Raw genomic sequence first — 23,635 nt, 5'->3', positions numbered from 1 at the left:
CCAGGACCCTCACAGTATTCCAGAGGCTGAGTGGGGAATGGGATAGAGATTTGGTATATGTTGTTAACTTTTTTGCTACTCCATTACCTGCTAAGAATGCTTTAAATTCCTACTAAGTTTCATTTTGACTGATTCCAGACATAATTACTGGTTTTATGATCTTGGGTCAATTTTTTTTTTTTTTTTTTTTTTTTTGCGGTACGCGGGCCTCTCACTGCTGTGGCCTCACCCCTTGCAGAGCACAGGCTCCGGACGCTCAGGCTCAGCGGCCATGGCTCACGGGCCCAGCCGCTCCGCGGCATGTGGGATCATCCCGGGCCGGGGCACGAACCTGTGTCCCCCGCACTGGCAGGCGGACTCTCAACCACTGCGCCACCAGGGAAGCCCTTGGGTCATTTTTTAATGGGTATTTTGTCCTTAATATTGATGTGTACTTTTTCCTGTCTGAATTGCCTTCCACACAGAGCTTGGAGGACTGCTGAAGTATGTGCGACCCTTCTTGAATTCCATCAGCAAGGCTAAAGCAGCTCGTCTGGTCCGATCTCTTCTTGATCTGTTTCTTGATATGGAAGCAGCTACAGGACAGGAGGTGAGCTACTTTAATGACAGAAGGTAGACACTGTGGAGCAAAGTGTTGTTTCAGTGAAAGAAATGCCTGCCTGCATTGTGGTACTAATGCGGAAGGGACAACTGGGAGGACAGCGCAGGACTTATCATGTCAGTTTCTCTTTGTTACAGGGCATTTGATACTTTGGGTCTGTTCCATGCTTTGCTTTGTAAGTGGAGATTGTCAGTGGTCCCTGGAATCCTCATTACATCAGGGTCACAAACTGATTCTTGTCTTTGAGGTATTGTATTGCCACACCTTTGTAATGTTTTCTGTGTCTGTGGTACCTTTCATTCTGTGTCACAAAGCTCCTTGTGAGCACTAATTAAGTCTTGTGGCATCCCTTCTTGGCATGTCTTGTACTGCATTTATGCCTTTATTGAGGGGTGAGCATCCATCTGTTTTCGTCTTGTGTGTGCAGAAGTGACTGGTATACCTGTACATGTCGTCTGTGAGTTCAGACTAGACCCTGAGCTGCACTGAAGAGTGCCTCTTTGGAATCACTGAGCCTCTTCCCATTCTTCAAAGGTAGCTGTATTGTCTGCAATTCAGGAGAAGGAGACGCTACCAAAGTTAAAATTCATTCTGTAAAAAGTGGCAGATTCAAGCAGGGTATATGGTGGTTGCTTGAATCTGTTTGTAGGAGACTATAGTTGTTGTCTTTTCTGTAGATTTATTGATCAGCACTCACTAGTGCCTGCTATGTGTTAGGCACTGTTATAGATACTGGGGATTCATTTGTAACAGCATACAGTTGTTGCTCTCATGAGAATTATATTTTAATGATGAAGGCAGGTAATAAATACATAAAACGTCAGATGGTATAAAGGCAGGGATAGGAATTGGTAGTTGTTTATTTTATATATATATATACACATATATATATATATATTTCATTGTTTGCCATAGCCTCTGTGGGTGTAAAAGATATGAATGGGCTTAGTGGCATATTGAGTAAATAATGGGGAACTTCAGAAACCTAGGACATATGGATCTCACTTTGAAATCATGTAAAATGGTTTTACAAAAACCATTTTGTAAAATCTGGTTTCTTGCCTTAATGATTCTTTGAAACCTAGTTTAAACACCATAAACTAACTTCATTGTAGAAAATTCATCTGTAGTGAATTCTTCAAATTCATTTGTTTCTGGGAGAACTGTGTTTCATGACAGTAGATCAAAAATAGATATGTAGATAGCTGCCTTTTGAACCAAAGCATTAAAATTATTTTTATGAATAATTTAAAAGAAAAAGTGATTTTTCTAAGGGGTACTACTCTTATATCTAACCCTAATTTTTTTTTTAAATTGTATTTGTTCTCATGAAAAAGTGACACCCCATCTTTTGTTTGAATTAGGATGCCTTGTTCTTTTCTCCTTGGCTACGCCGTGCGGCACGTGGGATCTTAGTTCCCCAACTAGGGGTCGAACCCTCACCCCCTGCATTGGAAGAAGCGTGGATGGAGTCTTAACCACTGGACCGCTAGGGAAGTCCCCTAGGATGCCTTAGAATGGGCTGACCAATAAGTATTAGCTTGAAACAGACTAATAAATGTTACTTGGAACATTTTAGGCAGAAAAAACTAATTATCCAAGCTGCTTCTTTGACGCTGAAATCTTGGAATTTGTCCCTTCCCATAACATAGAGTTGACTCTGGATAGAACTGCAGTTGTTTAATGATCAGTTCTACTCCTTTATCTAAATTATTGAAATCATAATTTAGTGCTCTCCTGTAATTGGCTAGTGGGTTTTACTGGCCTTTGTCATGTATCCCATGTCTGGAGAGGCCTTCCTTTTAACTGTGTGTGTACATTGCTATTGTTCATTGCACGTTACTTTTTTGTCAACTAGAAACCTTTCTTCCTTATCTTAGGGTGAAAGGAAACACTCTCAGGTACTGTGTCATTTTATTGTCAGTGTCATCTTAGTGCTGAGTAAGAGCTGTTGGTTTCTTTTGTTTTTGATGTTTAGTAGTGTAGCTTTTTTTTTTTTTTAAGATTTAATTTTATTTATTTTTGGCTGCGTTGGTTCTTCGTTGCTGTGTGCAGGCTTTCTCTAACTGTGGTGAGCGGTGCTACTCTTCCTTGTGGTGCGTGGGCTTCTCATTGCAGTGGCTTCTCTTGTTGCATAGCACGGGCTCTAGGCGCGCAGGCTTCAGTAGTTGTAGCTCACGGGCTCTAGAGCGCAGGCTCAGTAGTTGTGGCGCACGGGCTTAGTTGCTCCGTGGTATGTGAGGTCTTCCTGGATCAGGGATTGAACCTGTGTCCCCTGCATTGGCAGGTGGATTCTTATCCACTGTGCCACCAGGGAAGTCACAGTAGTTTAGCTTTTTATCAAGAGTGAGAGTCTTAATCCACTTAGCAGGTCTTCTTTCAGTAATTTTTGTGGATTATAGGTTATTTGCTTGTTTTGGAATAAATTATCAATCATCCAGATGGTGCTACTTGCACCTCAAACTCAACATGGCAACATCAACATCCAGCCATTTATTAAATTCTGTCAGTGCAACTTTCTTCAATCTCTGTTCTCCACCTCTTTTTATATTTGTTCTCTATGTACAGCTGCCATCTAGTTTGGGTTCTAATTCTTCTCTATTTTTTTTTTTTGAGGTATTGTTGATATATACAATGGGTTCTAATTATTTCTTTTTTTTTTTTTTTTTTTGCGGTACGCGGGCCTCTCACTGTTGTGGCCTCTCCCGTTGCGGAGCACAGGCTCTGGACACGCAGGCTCAGCGGCCATGGCTCACGGGCCTAGCCGCTCCGTGGCATGTGGGACCCTCCCAGACCGGGGCATGAACCCGTGTCCCCTGCATCGGCAGGCGGACTCTCAACCACTGCGCCACCAGGGAAGCCCTTTTTTTTTTTTTTTTTAACATCTTTATTGGAGTATAATTGCTTTGCGAATTATTTCTTACTTAGACTACTGCAAAAGCCTCGTCCCACCATTTTGAGAGATATCCCCACCAAGTAACCCTCTGAACATTTTATTCCCCTCTCTGTTCACCTGTAACTTGAGCCTTCAGTGACTCTCTGTTGCCTACAGAATTAGGTATTACATGTTTTTCTACAATACAGCTTAGCATGACAGTCTGATCTCTTAGTACTCTATGAAGTGTACCAAACATGCCAGCCTTGTTGGATACTTGCTGAGCAAGTCCTGTACACTCTTCATGATAGTACCTTTCCCTTCTGTAGTTCCATGTCAAGTACCACCTCCTCTGAAATCTTTCCTTGTTGACGTCACTGTGATCTTAACTCTTCAGTGATCCATATTATATTTTGTACATGTTATATTTTTGATTATGCCTTGTATGATGATTACCTGAACATTTGCTTTATTTTCTTTCCTTTTTAAAATTTTTTTAAAAAATAAATTTATTTATTTATTTTTGGCTGCTTTGGGTCTTTGTTGCTGCGCACAGGCTTTCTCTAGTTGTGGCGAGCGGGGGCTTCTCTTCATTGTGGTGCACGGGCTTCTCATTGCGGTGGCTTCTCTTGTTGCAGAGCATGGGCTCTAGGTGCATGGGCTTCAGTAGCTGTGACACGCGCGCTCAGTAGTTGTGGCTTGAGGCTATAGAGTACAGGCTCAGTAGTTGTGGAGCATGGGCTTAGTTGCTCCACGGCATGTGGGATCTTCCTGGACCAGGGCTTGAACCTGTGTCCCCTGCATTGGCAGGCGGATTCTTAACCACTGTGCCACCAGGGAAGTCCCTTGCTTTATTTTATTTACTGTAATATAGTCTCATTCGGGTGAAGCCCTATATCCCTTGTAGTACCACAGTGCCTTTCTCATTCCTAATTCATGGCTATTCCTTAACCATGGCTACCTCTGACCTCACCTACCATATACTTTCTTTTACTTTCTTTACAGCTGTAACACTGGCCTTTTGCCTTAGCTTTAAACTGTTCTAGATTTGGGGCATTTTTATACATCTGACTTTTTTTTTTTGCCACGCTGCATTGCTTGTGGGATCTTAGTTCCCTGACCAGGGATCGAACCTGTGCCCCCTGCAATGGAAGCACTGAGTCCTAACCACTGTACTGTCAGGGAAGTCCCACTCTCAGCCTGATCTTAACACGGCTTTTTTCTTCACATCATTTTCAAGTCTTTGCTTACATCTCATTTCCTCAGAGACCTTCTGTTATCACCTTATCTAAAATACCTGTCTCTGCTTTCTTCGTATTTATTTTACTTATTAACATCTGTTTCCTACTTAGAGTATAAGTTTCATGAGGATAGGTACTGTGTCCTATTTACTGCTTCATCCTCTGCACTTAGAGTAGTTTGGCCCAGAGAAGCTACATAACTAGTATTTGTTGAGGGAATGTATGGATTATGCCTTCCGGATGGTAGGTGCTCAGGAGATACTTTGTTGAATTAAGACTTAAGTTTATTGACTTGAGATATAAGCACGGGGTATTGTTACTACATTTGTTTATGTGACTCAAGGCCTCTGACCTGGGGAAATTGGATATGGTCTTCTTCATCTTGGAAAATTCTAGGTACTTTTAAAATTCTTTGATTGACTAATGGGAAAGGATAGAGGAGCAAGTCATAGGTGGATCACTGTCAGGGTACTGTTGAGGCCTGAGGCAAAATATGAAGTGTTAGGACATTGTTAAGAGAGCTAGGAGTTTGGGGGAGTTTGGTACCAAGAGCTAGAGTATTGGGGAGTTTAACACCAAGAGTATGGGGGAGGGGATTTTCCTTGCCTTTTTGTATTTGGGGACTGACCATAAGTCAGATCTACAGAGCAATCTTCAGCTTGCTGTATTCCGAAAGCTGATATGATTCAGGTTAGGTTCTGGTCATTTGCAATTTGCAGTACTAAAGTTTAGAGCCTAGGAAGTGAGGCTATATGGGTGGGGTGGGGGACTGAGGATTGGGGTGGTTAGCAAGGGGAGGGGAGTAGAGAGTTGGGGTGAAGAGAGGAGCAAGAAGAGTGAACCAGATCCCTGCCAAATAGTGAACTGAAATTCCAGAATTCATTCTACCTTCTAGGGATCTCTAGGCAGTTTCTATGGGAAGCCGTTTTTTGGTATAGTCTATCCAGCTAAAACACAATAGGACATTTTAAGAAACATTACATCAAAAATCCTGTTAATGAAACAATTATTTCAAGGGAAAAAAGGGAGTTTGTGCTAGAGAATTTCAGACTTAGAATGGTAGTTAATTTTTTCCCTTAGGAATTTAGTTAATAAAGGCACATAAAAAATGATTAAGTGTATTTATTTAAAGCTTAAAAAATACCTAATCTTGACTGTGTCAAGCTTTTGTACTCAAGTAGGGCTTCCTCCAGAAGCATGGGCTTCTTGTGTATTCTTATCCCTTTTATCAGTCATCATTAGCATTAACAAAGGACAAAACCTCTCAAGCTATGTAGCAAGGGCAGTGGCCTTTAAAATTTTTTCTTAAAACTGAAGCACTGGTTTCACCAATTATAGTCCCAGATATTGCAAAGCATGTACCCTGTAATTGATAACAGATAGGCAGTTCATGTTGTACAAATTCCCCGCTGTAGGAGAAATGTCTGTATTGACCTGAGTTTATTAAAGCTGGGTTGAGGTAGGGTCAAGTTCTGGTCCCAACAGCTGAATACGTGACCTTGGGTGAGTCACTTAACATCTGGACTGTCAGGGAAATGAGGACAGGTTGAGATGCTAGAGTAGAACTCAGTGTTTCTTAATTAGGGATATACATCAGAGTGGCCAACCTTTTATTCCAGACTACTGGATCAGGAGCCTAGGCGTTCATTTCTGCATTGTTTGAAAAGCTTGCTGGGTAAAACTGATGGTAAGCATTTCTTAGCCCCCGAAGACACGTAGGACTGAAGATTTTTATTCTTGTTGCTAAAAATGTTCAGCAAAATATTTGCAGTTCCATTCATGTCATGAACAGAGATATTACTTTGAGTTTGGCTTTTTAGAACAAAACTCAAAACTGTGAAATTGTGATTGGCTTGCTTTTATTTTAGGTTTTGTAGAATTTACTGTATGAGGGCAGTCGAGTTTAGAGTTGGGGATTAAGTAGCCACTAGGGGGCTCTAGTGAGTTATAAAGAGTTCATTGACTCTTACTGGTGAATCCTCCAAATACCATGTAATGTCATCCATTTATCTAAAGGCAGGTCTGTCAATTTGGATTATGTCCCTTTACTTTTCCCTCCTTGTAACATCTCTTAAGAGAAATTGGGATTTACATAAAAACCTGTTCTTTTAGCACTTAGTTCTCTGGAAAGCTCAGTTTCTTTTTATGCTCTGATTATGAATCTTAACTCGCAGTAACAGAAGTGATACAAGATCTGAAGCTCTTAATATGTACTTGTCAGAGCTACTATGGCAAGGGTACCTATGGCATGTAGACTATCTAGCATAGAACACTACTTTACGTTAGTTACTTTGCATGGTACCTTACTGCTTGGGTAGCATATAGAACTGGGGTTCAAAGTGCCTTTAAAGAAAGCTTAAAAGCCCCTTAAAGTGTTAGGCTAATTCTCATTTCTTTTTACTTCCTTTAGTACAAGCTAAGTTTGCTGTATTGTGATGAGAATTGTTGGTTGCACTTCTTAGAATCTGGAAGGGAAAAGCCAGCTGGGCCTTTTGAGTCTTAACAAGCAACTGTTAGGAGTAAGACACTTGTGCCTAGGCTGAGAATTTCTCCCCTTTATGACCAATATAGTCACATGAACACATTACTGTTACTATTCAGGGAGAAATTTCTGCTTTAAATATTTCTCAGCCATTATAGAAATCTACATTCCAGCGCTATGTATGTAGCCTGGGTCCCTCCTGGGACAGTAGAAGAGGAATCTTGAAGATGAAGCTCTTTTCCAAGGGAATACAATCTAAGCACAAAGACACTTTGTGTGTAAAAAGCCAAGTTGATTTTCCATTATGCTATAATCATTACATATTGAGATACTGGGGATCAAGGCATGCCACTGAGACAGTAAATATGGGTATGTAAGGAGGAGATGAAAGCTGTTCTCCAGAGCAAGGCTTGTGGGAAGAACATGAAGACGTAATGTTGCACGTACTGTCTCTCCCTGTTGCAGGTCGAGTTGTGTTTAGAGTGCATCGAATGGGCCAAATCAGAGAAGAGAACTTTCTTACGCCAAGCTTTGGAGGTATGTGCCTACATTAGTACTGATTTCAGATCTCTAGGCATTTGAAGGACTGTGCATATAAGTAATACCATCGTGATCAAAAGTATTTTCAGCAACTTTGTATTATCTAGGCACCTGAAATTATTGGTAGCAGTATCCCACTCATGAGAATTGCTCTGGTTGAAGTTTTGAGACAGACCTGCTGCTTGGCTCAGAAAAGTAAGCAGCAACGTGGTTTAGTCAGTCACTGGCTATAATAGGAGATAATATCACGGGCTAGATGATTTTTTAGGCTGAATTTGATGCTTTCATCAGGACTTGAATATTCAACAGTAACAGTTCTGTGACTGTCAATCTTTGATTTCTTTCTTTGGCTTTTTTCCTCCCCTTTCCGTCAGTCAATGCCTTTTCTCTTTCCTAGGCAAGACTGGTGTCTTTGTACTTTGATACCAAGAGGTACCAGGAAGCATTGCATTTGGGTAAGTAAGCTGGTGGAAGCTAGTAAGGCGTCTGTAGCTGGCTAAATGAATGTATTCCAAACCTGGCTACTCTTATTAGTTACATATTAATAATTTATATTCTGCCTACTTCTAAGAAGGATTTAGCGTGGCTTACATTTACTGAATCTGTCATGGAAAAATGCCATTTAGAAGTTCTAAGAAACTAACTGTCAACTTTAGAGAACAAAAGAGTCAAATTGCTCATATTTACTATTACATCTACTGTATCTGTTTATAATTATTCTTAAAATCTATTTTAAATATCAAGAAATTAACTGGGTGCAAATACATAGGAAACCTGAAGTGGGCCAACTAAAGGCTTTTCCTTTTGGCTTTTAAACACCATGAAATCTTTGCCTGCTGTCTTTTTTTTTAAATTAATGGATACATCTGGACTGTTTTTCCCAGATGGAAGAACACGGCTTTCATGATCTATTAAGTTGAAAAAATTGCCAATATTCAATTCTTATCCTGCAAAAATGGAAATTTCATATGGTTCAAACAACTAGTAGCATTACAAAAAATAACAGGTTTATTGAGATATAATTCACAGACCATAAAATTCACCCTTTAAAAGTGTACAATCAGTGATTTTTAGTATATTCACAGAGTTGTGCCACTGTCACCACTGTCTGATTTCAAACATTTTCATCACCCCAGAACGTAACCTTGTACCCATTAGTTGTCTCTTCCCATTAATTCCTCATCCATCATCTCTGCCTGCCCACCTTCCCAGGCAATCACTAACTACTTTTTGCCTCTTTAGATTTGCCTATTCTGGACATTTCACATAAATGGAATCATACAGTATGTGGTCTTTTTGATTGGCTTTTTCTCTTAGCATAATGTTTTCAAGGTTCATCTGTGTTGTAGCATATAGCAGTGCTTTTATTGATGAATAATATTCCGTTGTATAGCTGTACAACATTCTATTCATCCATTCATCAGTTCATGGACATTTAGATTGTTTCCACTTTTTGGCTATTATGAATACTGCTGTGAACAGGTTTTATGTGGACATGTTTTTCTTTTGGGTATAATATACCCAGAAGTAGAATTGCTGGGTCATATGGTAACTCTGTTTAGCTTTTGAGGAACTGCCAAACTGTTTTCCAAAGTGGCTGCACCGTTTTACATTCTCACCAGCAATGTATGAGGAGAGTTCCAGTTTCTCCAGATCCTCACCAACATTTCCTAATATTGTCTGTCTTTTTAATTTTAGCCATCTTAGTGGGTGTGAAGTAGTATCTCATTTTGGTTTTGAGTTACATTTCCCTAATGACTAAACTAGTGATGTTGAGCAGGAGAAAGAAGGTCTATTTGGATGTTAGTATATCCAAAGCTCTTTCCTTCCCCCACCAACCCTAGTGCCTGGTGTTTCTTATGTAGTCTTGTGATTATTGGACAGGAAGAGAGTGAGATCAAGTGTCTCTCTGAACTGGATAAGTAATTTCAGCATTTTCTGGGTGGGGATTCCCACTGTATTCAAATCTTAGGAGTAAACTTATATGATTCTCAGCTGTAATGTCCTTTGTGTGCAGAAAGGCTTCAGAGAGATCTGTGTTTCTCTTTGGAAGATAGCACATTAGCAGAAAATTTAAATCTTGCAAATAAATAACCTCATTTTGAGTTCAGGCAGATTTCTTTATCCTGAGTGTTCTTATGAGGGTGAGAGGGAAATATTACAATATTAAAATATTAAGATTATGGCTAACAAAGGGGGTATATGTTTTTTCTTTCTCCAGGTTCTCAGTTGCTGCGGGAGTTGAAAAAGATGGATGACAAAGCCCTTTTGGTGGAAGTACAGCTATTAGAAAGCAAAACATACCATGCCCTGAGCAACCTGCCAAAAGCCCGAGCTGCCTTAACCTCTGCTCGAACCACAGCAAATGCCATTTACTGCCCCCCTAAATTGCAGGCCACCTTGGATATGCAGTCAGGTAACACCCCATGTTTTCTTAAAGCTCATCTTACCTCACAGGTGAAAGGACTGGGGGGTTGGGGCTGGAGAATAAAATTGGCTGTTTTGGCTCAAGCTTCCTCAGAGAAACCAATGGAAGGTTACCTCTCTCACTAGCTGCCCCCCTCCTCTTCACTTGCTGTTAACTGCCTAAAATATATTAAGAACATGCTTAATCTGTGGTTGACCAGGCAAACTGATTGTTAGAGCCAACACCCTAGAGAGGTCTCACTTAGGTTTAAAAAGCTCTCCCTTATCTTCCATCTTAGTCACTTACTCAGAATGGTAGCACTTCTCTCCAGAATTGGAATAACCCAAGTCTCTTGTCACTTGGAGACCTTTGTAAAGCATGTTGGACTTTTCTAAAGGGCCTCAGATCTAGGCTGAGGAAAGACACCCCCCCCACCCCCCTATCTCAGTGGAGTGTAGTGGGTTGCTTTCTGATGGAGTGTGTGAATTTTGGGGCTAGGAGCTATGGATTGGCAATAGAATACTTTTTCTTGTAGTCAGCAGCTTTTATTAGTTATAACTTATTGTCATTATTGAAGGAGCATTATTGGAGTCAGAGGACTAACTAGTGTTACCTGGTATTACCTCTTCGCAATCTTTGTTTCCATGTAAAACTGTAAGAGGGAGATAATAGCTACCATACTTGCCTCTCAGGTATTGTAAGTATCAAATGGCATGTTTTGTGATTCAGGTTAAAAGCAGAAGCTCTAGAAAAAAGTCTAGAAAACAACTTTTCTAGGTTGAAATTTTGGTTCTGCAAATTTCTAGCTGTGTGACTGGGCAAGTTACTTAAATTTTTCTTTAGCTCATCTGAAAAATGGTGATAAATAATTGTACCTCCTCATAGGATGAGAGTGAGGATTAAATGAGATGATGAATGTAAGCTCTTATCACACAGTACCTTGCTTTGACCAAATACCGGCACTTTGTTTAAGCCACTACTCTTCATTATGTTATTTCTTTATGGTCAAGAGATGAACTTGCATCTTATTTCTCAGAGCAAATAGAGGCCATTTTTATGTGAACCTTCTTTATTTCTCTTTCCTCCCCAGAATTTGTATCATTGTTCATTTTTACCCATTATCAAGCATGATCCTTCTACCTGTCCTTTTTTTTTTTTGCTGTACGCGGGCCTCTCACTGTTGTGGCCTCTCCCGTTGCGGAGCACAGGCTCCGGACGCGCAGGCTTAGCAGCCATGGCTCGTGGGCCCAGCCGCTCTGCGGCATGTGGGGTCTTCCCGGACCGGGGCTCGAACCCGTGTCCCCTGCATTGGCAGGTGGAGTCTCAACCACTGCGCCACCTGTCCTTTTTAAGTCTTTAGTTTTTTCAATTCTAAGTCTAGTTTTTCGTCTCCACTTGGATCTTCCTCTCCGTCTTTTTTTTTTCTCATCAAGCTGTTTATTCTTGTTATTAAAACTTGGACTCCAGTAATCCTGGTTATTCTGGAAAAAGCACCTTGTTGTAGGGATCATTTAATCATCCTTTTCGACAGTCACCTCTCTATAAAGCACCTGTCTTCTCTGATGTAACGTATGAAAGTAGAGTTGTGGAAACAATGGTATACATGAGGCCATGGTTATAAGAAGAAAATGACAGTAGTCAAAAGAGACATTGTATTTATTGGGAAGTCTTATGGAGAACGTTCCTGTTTTCTTCATGTGTGGTAAGGCAGTGTATATCGTATGTCGCGTATCGTATGAAGTTTACCAGCAACTCCGACAGGATATAAGATGATAAAAAAATTATATTGGTTTTACACTGTGAGTAACGAGCCACACCATAAAGATTCTTGAACTCTCTGGGACCCCAGCCACAAGCCCAGAAGTAGGTACAATTCCAATTAAACAGTGGACTACCTCAAGCAAGGCAGATGTCTGGAAAAATTTAAGTGTCTTCTGAATACTTTTATATAAACCTTTGTGTGTTCCTTTTTCCATATAAAAACGTACCGTGGCAATAGGCAGTACCAGCCACCTCGCGGTCATGGTGATGTTGTAGAAGGTGAGCCAGGCGGTGGCCAACAAGCCCAGGCACCTCCTCTTGCCCACGGCCTCCCTCTCCTCGCCGGCCTCCGAGGCACCTCCTTGCTGGGGGGACGTGAACAAGAGGGGCAGGGGAGCGGGAGGGGGCCTGGCTGAGCGCACTGCTGAAGCGCCCACTGCTGCCGCCACGCCCGGCCCCCCGGCCTTCCTCTCAGTCTTTGAACGGCCCCAGCTGAAAAAGCACAGCCTTTTGTCCTTTCTAAATTGCTGTCTTCTCCTTTTCTGTCAAGCTTCTTGGAAAAGTTGAAAGAATGTCATTACTTTGGTGTCTCTGTTGACTCCTTGCAAGACAGTAACTCCCCTCTATCCTCTGTCAGATTTGGGGGGGTTGACACTGTTGAGCACTCCATGCTTCTTTGACAGCATTGTTTTCTTGGTTCTCCTCCCTTGACTAATTATCCTCAGTCACTCTTTCTTCTGATGTATCAGGTTGAGTCTGTCTCCAAATCTGCCCTTTCTTTTCCATTTCTACAATCACTGCTCTAATTAATGCCACCGGACCACTGGAGTAGTCTTTTACTGATCTAACTGTCCCTAGTCACTTTTCTCAATCCATCTTGCTTACTAGTCCTAAAGTCATTTTTTGGAAACACAGATCTGATAATGTAACTCCAGTGGTTCCCCATTATCCCCAGGCTATTTTACTTTAACAGTGCATTGAGAAGGAAGACATCCTTTTCATGGTTATCTCTGGTTTTCAGTCCTAGTCACCAAATGACTTTATGTGTTGCTGCTCCTGTGCCTTTATATATTTTATCTTCTGTGCTTGGAATTCCCCTTTCCATCTTCTCCCCTTGGCAAACTCCTATGCATCCTTCCAGATCAAGCTCACATGTCTGCCTTACAAACCCTCTTCAGTGCCTTCTTTACTTTGGACTTCCCTATGAAAGGTATATTCTTTGGTACATATTATGGTACTAATCTCCTTGTTTCTGTTTTGATGACCACTGTGAGACTGTGAGCTCCTTCAGGGCCTTAATTCATATTTATTTTCTCTATAGTAGTTATATCAGTGCTTGGCACATGGTAGGCCCTTGTTAATATTTGTGTTGAATGAGTAACAGTCTAGTGTTTTGTTTCTTTAAATAATAAATTTCCTATGCCAGCTGTGATGCTTGTAGTCCTAATGTGGTCTCTATTTGCTAATGTGTTTTGGAAAGCAGTATACCAGCTCTTCTTTACTTTTTTCTTTATTTAATCAGTCTTATTTTTTGTCTGGTCTATTCTAGCTCTGGACTGGGAAGAATGGGAAAATGGGCATTTGTCTCATTTAATTTGGCAGTGCTAGTAGTCTGTTGGGTATTTTTGAGGGAGGTCTCCTTGGCTACAGAGGAGGGTGGGTTTTCTCCAGGCCTCTGTAGTTAAGAACAGTAGTAGAAGGACCTGAATCCTTTAGCCTCTAAACAGGAGGCTTTTTGGGTAGGTTTGGCACATATCACTCAGTAGTGGTTATTAATTCATAAGTTCCCAACTGGCATGCCAGGCATACAGGTATGTGACGGGTGGTCTGAAACAGTGATCCCCTGGGGTCATGTGTAAGCAGTTTCATCCTTTTACTCCAGTGTGCTGAATACTTTATTCGTGTACCTTGATGTGGAAAAGTTGGGAAGCCCTGTGGTAAACAAATGGATGTGGCTGAGGCAGGGTTAGAACTGATACACAGAATCTTAGGGCTTAGTTGCCTTCCAAGCTAGGAAGAACTAATTTTCACGTCATCCCATGTGATAGCATAGGTTGGAAGTAATAGCAGGTTCAGTCAAAGTTAGGCTTATTGGGAGCAACCCAACTTCTAAACAGTAGAGAACTGGTTAGATGAAGTGTAGCGTAATACTGCTTAACTGTGTACAATTAAGTTCATGGATTTGGCATTACATGAAATCCATTTACTGATCGCATCTATCTATAAATGACCAGTATCTGAAATGAGACTGTAAGAGGTTGGATTTTCTTTTTCTCTCTCATGAAAGCTGCTTACTTATAAAAGTGTCAAGTTTAGAAAAGCTATCTTAAATGGTTGATGTTATTAAAACTAGTAATTTGGGCAGACCAGGGAGGGATGTTTGTGTCAGTTTTCTGACCCGTGAAGGTAACGTCATGGAGGGTAAATGTGGCCTTTTCTAGTGGTTCCAATGGATAGCAGGACTGATGTGGTGGTGCGAAAAGATGTTACCATATGCGGTTTCTAGGATCCCCTTTTGTTGGGTCTCTAACTCCTTTGGAATTAATATTGGAAAGGTGACTTGAACTGGGAGGCCAAAGACCTGGGTTCTAATCCCAGCTTTGCCACTAGATGGCAGTGACTTTGGGCAGGTCCTTTATTCTTTCCTGACCTCATCAGTAAGTAGATGAGGTTGGGATAGATTTTTGAGGCCCTTCCCAGCTGTGACATTTTATGGTTCTATTATTTCATATGGTTCTTACTCTTTTCTTTTCAATGCCCAGGTATTATCCATGCAGCAGAGGAGAAGGATTGGAAAACTGCATACTCATATTTCTATGAGGCATTTGAGGGTTATGACTCCATCGATAGCCCCAAGGCCATCACATCTCTGAAGTACATGTTGCTGTGCAAAATCATGCTCAACACGTAGGTGCACATTAACTTTGGGATATGAGAACTCAGGTCCTTCATCTAAGATTTTCTGCCATAGCAGAGATGGCTTGGGCAGGGACTTTGGCCAGTTACAGAAGCAGCGGCTGCCACCTCGTGGGGCTGATTGAGGTGGAATGGGAGGATCGAAGGTAATCCAGAGCACTTTTCCTTGCTAGTCTTTCAGAACTGGGGAGACAGATTTCAGAAATCTCTTTCCCAGCCCCTCTGAGTGTTCTCCTCATCCTACAATGCTGTCCAGAAGAGTTGTTGAGCACAGGACAGAGGGCCAGGAAATGGCTTACAGACCAGCACCAGCCAATGGGCCACCCAGAATGGGAGTGGTTAAAGGAGAGGTTAGGGGGAGGTTTGAAAAAGGCGACAACGGCAAGTATGACAGCTAGATCTTTTTCTAAAGATTTACAGAATTATTCCACATTCTTTTTTGGGAATAAATGAGATACTGACTGGGATTCTTTTTGGATCTTGGGATTAAACAGGGCTTGTGTTTTGAAACATCTGTTATACTGGGATTTGATTTATATGTATCATTTTGCCTGTTGGGTCTATTACTTCTGGTAGGTTCAGTGTGGCTTTCTTTTTCTTTCTTTCTTTATTTTTTGGCTATGTCGTGCAGCTTGCGGGATATTAGTTCCCTGACCAGACCAGGGATTGAACCCGGGGCCACGGCAGTGAAAGCGCCAAGTCCTAACCACTGGACCGCCGGGGAATTCCCAGTGTGGCTTTCTTTTTAACGTTGAGTTTTCTTGCTTTTCAGCACTGAGCCCAGAGTGGAGAAAGCCTAGCGTCTATGGTGTGAGAGGCCTATGGGTTTAGGGGTGGGGGCTTATTACCTCTGTGGGCAGAGTCTTTTCAGAGGAAAAGATATTTGCCTGAACATATGCTTAGAAGCATAATATCCTGGAGCAGTTGACCGAGTATGTATTTTTTTTTTAGCCCAGAAGATGTCCAGGCCTTGGTGAGCGGGAAGCTTGCACTTCGGTATGCGGGGAGGCAGGTAGGGGATGCCTTGACTGCAGTTCTGATCTCTGCTCACTCTGAGGCAGCGTGTTATTAGACATGGTGTTCAGTGAGACCGTGCTCTTCAGGTCTCCATTCCGCTCTTCATTCTTTCTTCCCCCCTCTTTTTATTAAGCACGTTCGGTATATTTCCTGTACTGTTAATTCTTGGCCTGAAAAGTCAGTGTTTGGTGCTCTTTTGGGTATTGGGTGGTTTGAGGGACTTAACAGAACTCAGAATTGAACTGGAGCATTTACAGTGAGTTAGGTTGCATTTAGCTTCGACCGGAAAGTATATCTACCATGATCTTGGCTTGAAAATTTCATGTGCGGAATAAGAAATCTTGGATTCTCCAAGAGTGTGGAGCCGGGTAAGGTCTGATGTGCATATGCTTTAGAGAGGTTAGATTGCTTGGTGCAGAAACTAGGTTTTGATGACTCAAGTGCTTCTCTTATCAGTACCTTCCCACTCTTGTCCTGAGTTTGGGTGTGGTCAAGAAGAGGCCTTTGATGGTCGGTAGCCCTATTTGTGATGGCTTTTATGCCTGAGTAGGTAAGAGTGTGACCTGTGTAAAGATGATGTCTCAGATGTCTGCATCGTCACTTTGTACTTCACTTGATTATCACTGGTAAAGTAAAAGTAGTCTTTCTAGGTTTCAAATGCAGTTGTCTCTAAACAGCAGACACGTTGGCTATCTCACTGTATCTTTGGCAGAATGTCCACAACAGATGATTTCTTCCTTCTATACAAGTGGCCCTAATTGGCTTTTCATCAGAAGAAGTTTCAGATCAGCTCCTAGTTTTGACCAAAAGAATATTGTTTATTTCTGTAGTGAAAGACTATCATATCTAGAATTAGAGTTGAGGAGGTGGGCTAAGAGAGGTCAAGTGTCCAGAACAAGGCCAGATAACTAGTAATGGTGAAGCGAGACTTTGAACTTGGGTTATCTGGCTTTAAGTTTCATGCTATTCTCATTATGACATTTTTCTGTCTATAGGACAAATGCTGGAGACAAACTACACTAACGATTAGCTTTGCATCATTTTTAAAGTCTGCAGTATAAGACACTACCTTCCTTGTTTAAGTACATAGGCTGGTACAAGAGGAGTTCCCTCTGGTCCTTTGTTCCTTGATGACAGCTTTCAAGCAGGAGTCAGGCACTCAGGAAGATGAATGTTGTAGATTTCGTGCTGAGTAGAGACTTAAGAGCTTGGTCGGGTACCTTTTATAACGTTTTATAAAGTTAGAAGTTGCTCCTTAACCCTTGGTTATACCTTCATCACTGGGGTTTTAACATTCAGTATGATACGTAGCATTTTGATGCTTCAAGCTTAATGAAAGTAAATCTTGGTCTGTGCCCTGCACCAAACCCAGCAGAATGAGTTTTTATAAAGCACAAGGTATGATCAAGTCTGAGGGCAGGAAGGGTTCTGTGGGGTGTAGGGATAGGGAGTCTTGGAGGAGGGGCGAGGAAATCGCACTTCTTGGGCCATTTTCCCTTTTAGCTTGTCATCTTTGGAGAATGCTTTATCAATGTTTCTTTTTTGGAAAACTTCCTATTTCCTAGTACCTTTAAGTCACTTCAGCTTTCAAAGGGAAACTGGTTGGCACACAGTGGTATTCCTCTAGCTTTTCTTCCTAGGCCTCTGAAGAAGAGGAGTGGTGGGGCAGGTTCTTCCTTGCAGCCAGAAGTTGTGTGGACATAGCATGTTCCTTATGAGACTTGTTGGGATGTGAGTGTGCAGATCACTTTCACTGTTTCTCTCTTTATTCTTAGACAGAAGCATTAAAATGTGTGGCTCAGGCTAGCAAGAACAGATCACTGGCAGATTTTGAAAAGGTAAGCAAGGTATTGGGTTGGTAGGGAACTGGTGGAGGGGAGGGGCATTTAAGCACTTTACAAAGTTTTTTTTAATCTTTAAGTGATTATAGTTTTACAAGAAGTTGCAAAGATAGTACAGAGTGATCCCATGTACCATTCACCCAGTTTTCCCCAGTGGTTACATCTTATCTATAGTACAGTATCAAAACCAGGAAGTAGTTAAGCACTTCTGTACAATGAAACTTGTTGAATTGTCATACCTCATTTATATACAGTACCTTTCAGTTTCAAAAAGTTCTGTCATCCTTCTTTCACTTGATTTTTTTTTGGCTGCGTTGGGTCTTCATTGCTGTGTGCAGGCTTTCTCTAGCTGCAGCGAGTGGGGGGCCACTCTTTGTTGTGGAGCACGGGCTCTACGCGTGTGGGCTTCAGTAGTTGCAGCACATGGGCTCAGTAGTTGCGGCACGTGGGCCCTAGAGCGTGTGGGCTTCAGTAGTTGCGGCGCGCAGGCTCTAGGGAGTGCGGGCTTCAGTAGTTGTGGCACGTGGGCTTAGTTGCTCCGCGGCATGTGGGATCTTCATGGACCAGTGATTGAACCCATGTCCCCTGCGTTGGCAGGCAGATTCTTAACCACTGCACAACTAGGGAAGTCCCCTTTCATTTGATTTTTCACAACAAACCTGTTACCTGTATTTTATGCTTGGGGAAGCTGGAATTTAAAGAGGAGGCCTGGGTCACACAGCTCATGTGTGTCAGGGTCTGACACAAGCACCATGCAGCATGGTCTTAGATGTTACTTCAGCTCCAGAAATGCCAGGTCTGCTTCTCCTCTGTGGACAGAAGAGAAATTTTGATGTGTGCATCTGGGCTGAGAGATACTTCCTTAGGACAGAAGTTCTAGGCTGGCCTTGCCTCCTGTGCCTTTCGCTCAATGTTTGTGAAGGTTTGGAAAGGGAGAAAAACTTGTCTAAGCAATCGGGTGAGACTTATACTTTTCTGAGCCTCTCTCTTAGTCTGAGTATAATGACCAACTTAATAAAAACAAACCTAGATCCAGGAAGAAAAATAGTATGGACAGAAACTAGACCATGTGGCTCTCTGACTGTCCCCAGGGTTCATCATCTTCCTTGAGGTTTCTTGCCAATTTCATTTCCTTACTTGGCATGATTTGCTTGCTTCCCTTAACACCTTATAGCACAGCTGACATGAGGCTGGGATATTGTGAGAACATTATTAAAGGTAAATAAATCACATACACAAATAAACAAAGAGTCTAGATCATTTCATCCCCCAATTTGGATGGAACACTTCTAGTAGGGATTAAAAAAAGGGTCTGTGATCAGATATTTGGGAAACACTAGGGCTAAACAAAATTAGAAAGGTACTTTGTTTTCTGTGCTGATATTCCTTATAAAACCCCAAGAGCTAGCTGTGGAATTCAGCATTTCCTATTATTTAACCTCAGAATTCCCCCTCCTTCTGCCCCCATGGAGGCCTTATTTGTTCTGTGGAATACATATTGAGAACTGCTTTTGCAGTGAATTTAGCTTGCAAGCTGAGCTGCTCTTAGGGCTTACATGGTTTGAGCTGTCAGTGTGAGGCTTTTGGACACGAAGATGGTGCCTAGGGTTAGGCTCCACCTTTTACTTCTTTTCATTTTCTTCTGCCTTCAGTCGTGGCTGTTCTTTCATCTTCCCAAATCCTCCAGAACTACAGTCAACCATGTAGTTACAAGGGCCAGCTCACTACTTAGGAAGCTGCGAGTAGCGTGACTTTCAAGTCCTTTTCCGTGCCAATCTCGGCTCTTTTGGCAGGCTCTAACAGATTACCGGGCAGAGCTCCGGGATGACCCAATCATCAGCACACACTTGGCCAAGTTGTATGATAACTTGCTGGAACAGAATCTGATCCGAGTCATTGAGCCTTTTTCCCGAGTACAGGTAAGAACCCTCTTGGGGACTCTAGCTCTTCTCTGGTGGCAGGGGCTTTCTGGCTAGGCGTCCTCACTATAGCCACCTCCCTTCCCACAACCATTCAGAATAGGAACTCACTTCCAAGGGTGTGCCTGCTGGGCAAGAGACCCCCAAGAGCTTGGGATTTTCTTGACAGGGAATGAGAGTCAAGGAGAGGGATGCTGTGGGGTAGAGGCTGGTGAGATTGCCCCTGCTTGTTTTCAGTGCAGTCTCCTCCTAGCTTTTGTAGTCACTGTGCATGTGGTAAATGCTTTCTGTTCTGGGTTTGTGGGACAGGAGTGTATTTGTTGTCTGTAGTGATGCAGGGTAGGCAGATGGACCAAGCACAAGAGACCTAAGCACAGCCAAAGAGAATCTGTCCCTGTAGAGACATTCGGCAGGATTTCAAGATACAGCACCACCCTCATCCCGATATTAGAGGCAGAAGTAAAACTTTCAGTGTTGGTGTCTTTTTACCTTTCCTTTTAGATCGAACACATATCTAGCCTCATCAAACTCTCCAAGGTAAGGAGTCCTGAGCTTGTCTTGAGGGTAGGGATGGGGAAAGGGGCATGTGGAGGGGCTGCCGTTTACACCTGCTGGGCCTTATTGCAAAGCTCCCAAGCTTCTCAGTGGGGACTGGGGACCGTGGGCTGAGAGCTGCAGATGCATTGTTGCTGTTTTATTTTCAGACCATTTGCCATAAGATCCTTTTATACAAGGCTTTCATGTCAGTGTGATCTCTCACTAGTAGATGCTGGGCCCTTTAATCATGTGCTTTGATTTTAGGCCGACGTGGAAAGGAAATTATCACAGATGATTCTTGACAAGAAATTTCATGGTGAGTAACAGTCGTACAGGCGAGGGGGCTGGTGGAGGTGATGAAATGGTGAAGAGGCATCATGCTCTTGTTTATCTTGAAAGAAGATGCGCCATTGTATCACCTGGTGGTTCCCTGGGATCCTTGCCCCTGTTATGCCTGTGATGAGAGTGTAATAAACATGTACGAATGGAACAGGAAGATGACTTCTGTTTCTACTCCTTTCTGGAGAAAGTGAGGCAGCTAGGGAGTGGGCTGCTTCTCAAATGCTCGTGTGTCTAATCCTTTCTTTTACCTGGGTTTGCTTGTGTTTTCTGCAGGGATCTTGGACCAGGGGGAGGGTGTCTTGATTATTTTTGATGAACCCCCAGTAGATAAAACTTACGAAGCTGCTCTGGAAACAATTCAGAACATGAGTAAAGTAGTGGATTCCCTCTACAACAAAGCCAAGAAACTGACATAGGTGAGTGCTGACTCCGGGACCCGGGCCCGGGCAGCGCTGTCTTCTGCCTGTCGAGACTGAAAGCCTCCTGGTGGCCTTGCGGCTTCCCCGATTGACACTGCTCTGTCTTCTCTTGCAGAGTTGGATCTGTAGCGGTCCTTTGGAGAGTGTGTGTGGCGGGAGAGTGAAACCTTTGGGGAAAATGCTAGGAGATTTTTTCTTTCTGTTCTACTTTTCGCTCAGAAAGTTTTTAAATCCTCATTTGGTGCATCTGTATTCCAGCCGATAGGTGTGCCAGTTTTCATGTAATCTTTACTGGCCCAACTTGGGAGTGGGGAAATTGCTTAAAAAAAGAAAAAAAAGAAAAAAAAAGGTTATTCTAAATAAAAGGAAAAAGGCTTACACTACCTAAAGCTGTGCTCTCTGCCTCCTGGGAGAGGGCCGCCAAGCCAGGCGCTCCGCCAGCCACTGGGGCTCCTAACCCACCCGCTGGGTGTCACCTCACCTCCTCTTCAGAATTGGGTGTTCGCCTGACTATCAAAGCAACGACTTTTTATTCTGTTTGTACTGAACCAAAACAAACAACTGTGTATAGACTGCTATTTTCCTTTTTATTTGAAATGAGGCGTTTCGGTGTCCTTTCCCCTGCCATGTGGCCCATCCCCCCGCCCTCCCCCCAACAATGGCTCCAGCAGACTGGCCGAAGGTCCCGCCGCCGCCACCGCCGCAGCAGCACCTGCACGGCTCCGCTCCAACCTGGGAAGGAATGGGGACATGGCCAGGAGCTAGTGTCACCATGGCCACACAGGGAGCAGTGTGGGCCCTCAGGGGGCCTGCTGTGCATGTGGCTCTTTTTAACACAGTAAACTAGATTAGATGTCAGTGTTTTAATTGCCCCTCTCCTCTGCTCTTTTCTCTCTCCCCCTCTTTCCCCTTCTCTCAACCAGGAGACCATCCCATGTCTCTTCCTTCCTCCTTCCCCCCTCCAGGGGAGCCAGGCTGTCTGAAATACTTCAGCTTCTCTCCCCATCCGCCTGCTTCTCTCCTGCTGTCAGATGGATTTATTCCTTTTTTAAACAGTGAACATCGGAAATGAGACTGTGGGGTGTGTTGTTGTTTGTTTTTTTTTTTTCCTCCCAATTTTTGTTGTTGGGTTTTTGAGCAACCTCATGTCCCCTTCCCAGGGAGCTTTCTTTGTTTACCTCTTAGAAATGGAACGGATGGGAGGTAGAGCACTGTACTCCAGCATGCTTTGTTTTATGATGAGATTACATAGCAAGGCTTTTAATGCCATTTGGGCAGGTAAGCTTCTGCACCTCTGTTGTGCTCAGCTATATTTTCTTCTTCCTCTCATTCTTCTTTGTCTTCTTTTTTCCTCTCCCCCTCCTCCTGCCTCCTTCCTGCTGGCCTCCTTTTATCTTTCTTTCCCTTTGTCAGATTATCCTTCCAGGTTTTCGTAATAAATTTATATTTTGTAAAAGGATTTTGTTGTACCAGGTTTTGCATCCTCACTGAATCTGACTGGCTTTTATTTTCCTCTCCAAAATCAGGTTTTTGTTCTCAACATCTTTCCCCATCATGTCCAGTCACTGTTTTGGTTTTGGCACCATCAATATCAAATGTACAAACGGTTCTTGCTAACCAACACCAGGTATATCTGATGTTCAGATGAGTTCCAATAAAAACAATTTTTTTTTCAAAAAGTGTCCTTTCTTGAGTGCTGGAGGGCTTCTGACCAAGTCCAGACAGCTCTGTGTAGCCCTCTAGACTGGACAAAGCTCTACTGTCTCATTTGCTTCATGGGAGACCTTTAGATCCGGGGTCAAGTGGAGGGCTTTGGGTGAGAAAGTTGGTCTGTGAGGGCTAAAATGGGAAATGGGGCTCAGTTATCTTTGTTTTTCCAAGGCATCATGGTCCAGTGAGGACATGGGGTTTGGGTTGTAATATCCTCTGAGCCTGTTTCCTCACTTACACGACAAGGATGGCGCTTTCTTGGTAGGTAATTGTGGTGGGAGTGCTACATGAAGTCATGGAAGTACAGGTGCCTGGAGAGCCCTGGCATTCACTTGTGGCTTAGTTTTAGTTTTTTGGAATCTTGTTCAAAAGGATTGATTTTATACTACCCCTCAGACCCTGGGAGTGACCTGTCTTGTGGGGCTCTGGGGCCACTGGGAGGGAGGGTGGGCTCTAGCCACCAACTCCAGTCTGAGCCACTCTCTGCTCTCTTTCAGTATTGTGTCTCTGTGTATAGTTTTACTTAAGGAAGAGTTGTGCTTCAATAAAGGACTTTAAAAATATTCCAAAGGGATCAAGAGCCCGAGCAGTGGGGGGAGGGCAGTCCCAGGAGCTCAGTGGGGCAGCAGCCTTCTCGTCATCTCCCTGGGCAGGTCTGCTGACTTCTGCAGACCCGTGCTGTCCAGTGTGTGGCCATGAGCCCCATATGGCTGTTGAGTCCTTGAAATTGTGGCTAGTTCAAACTGTGATGCCCTGCAAATGTAAACAAACCAGACTTTGAAGAATGTGAAAAAAGAAAAATTGCTCAACTTCTTTTTTATATATATGTTGAAATATTTTGAGCATTTATTGGGTTAAATGTACTATTAAGATATACCTGTTTTTTTTAACTTTTTTTATGTGGCTGCTAGAAAATATTTAATTATCTACGGGGCTTGCATTTGTGGCTCATGGTTTTTTTTTGGACAGCGCTGCTCCAGACCTCGAGGGACTGCTTCCCCTCCCAGGCCTCGATAAGCTGCATCTA

General features: G+C 42.8%; 1 protein-coding gene and 1 pseudogene across 2 annotated transcripts in view; one reads left to right on the top strand and one right to left on the bottom strand.

Annotated features, from left to right (window-relative positions):
* The window catches only part of PSMD11 (proteasome 26S subunit, non-ATPase 11), a 30,213-nt gene extending 7,605 nt beyond the window's left edge, over nt 1-22,608 (top strand). The window contains exons 3-14 of the mRNA XM_082861347.1: nt 465-589; nt 7,665-7,736; nt 8,137-8,194; nt 9,961-10,155; nt 14,670-14,814; nt 15,775-15,835; nt 17,616-17,678; nt 19,475-19,600; nt 20,102-20,137; nt 20,402-20,453; nt 20,753-20,895; nt 21,014-22,608. Coding sequence (XP_082717473.1) covers nt 465-589; nt 7,665-7,736; nt 8,137-8,194; nt 9,961-10,155; nt 14,670-14,814; nt 15,775-15,835; nt 17,616-17,678; nt 19,475-19,600; nt 20,102-20,137; nt 20,402-20,453; nt 20,753-20,895 — 1,076 coding nt within the window. The 3' untranslated portion in view covers nt 21,014-22,608. The remainder of the gene's footprint in view (nt 1-464; nt 590-7,664; nt 7,737-8,136; nt 8,195-9,960; nt 10,156-14,669; nt 14,815-15,774; nt 15,836-17,615; nt 17,679-19,474; nt 19,601-20,101; nt 20,138-20,401; nt 20,454-20,752; nt 20,896-21,013) is intronic.
* On the bottom strand, nt 11,658-12,577 carry LOC309975565 (very-long-chain (3R)-3-hydroxyacyl-CoA dehydratase 1-like; annotated as a pseudogene). The gene is made up of 2 exons: nt 12,489-12,577; nt 11,658-12,399 (listed from the first exon to the last, which is right to left on the bottom strand). The product of its transcript is annotated as a very-long-chain (3R)-3-hydroxyacyl-CoA dehydratase 1-like (transcript).
* Nucleotides 22,609-23,635: the final 1,027 nt, after the last annotated feature.

This window comes from Leucopleurus acutus, assembly GCF_964270905.1.
Source record: "Leucopleurus acutus genome assembly, chromosome: 19".
Taxonomy (NCBI): domain Eukaryota; kingdom Metazoa; phylum Chordata; class Mammalia; order Artiodactyla; family Delphinidae; genus Leucopleurus; species Leucopleurus acutus.
The sequence above is the reverse complement of the archived record's forward strand: the minus strand, read 5'-3'. Positions and strand labels throughout refer to the sequence as shown.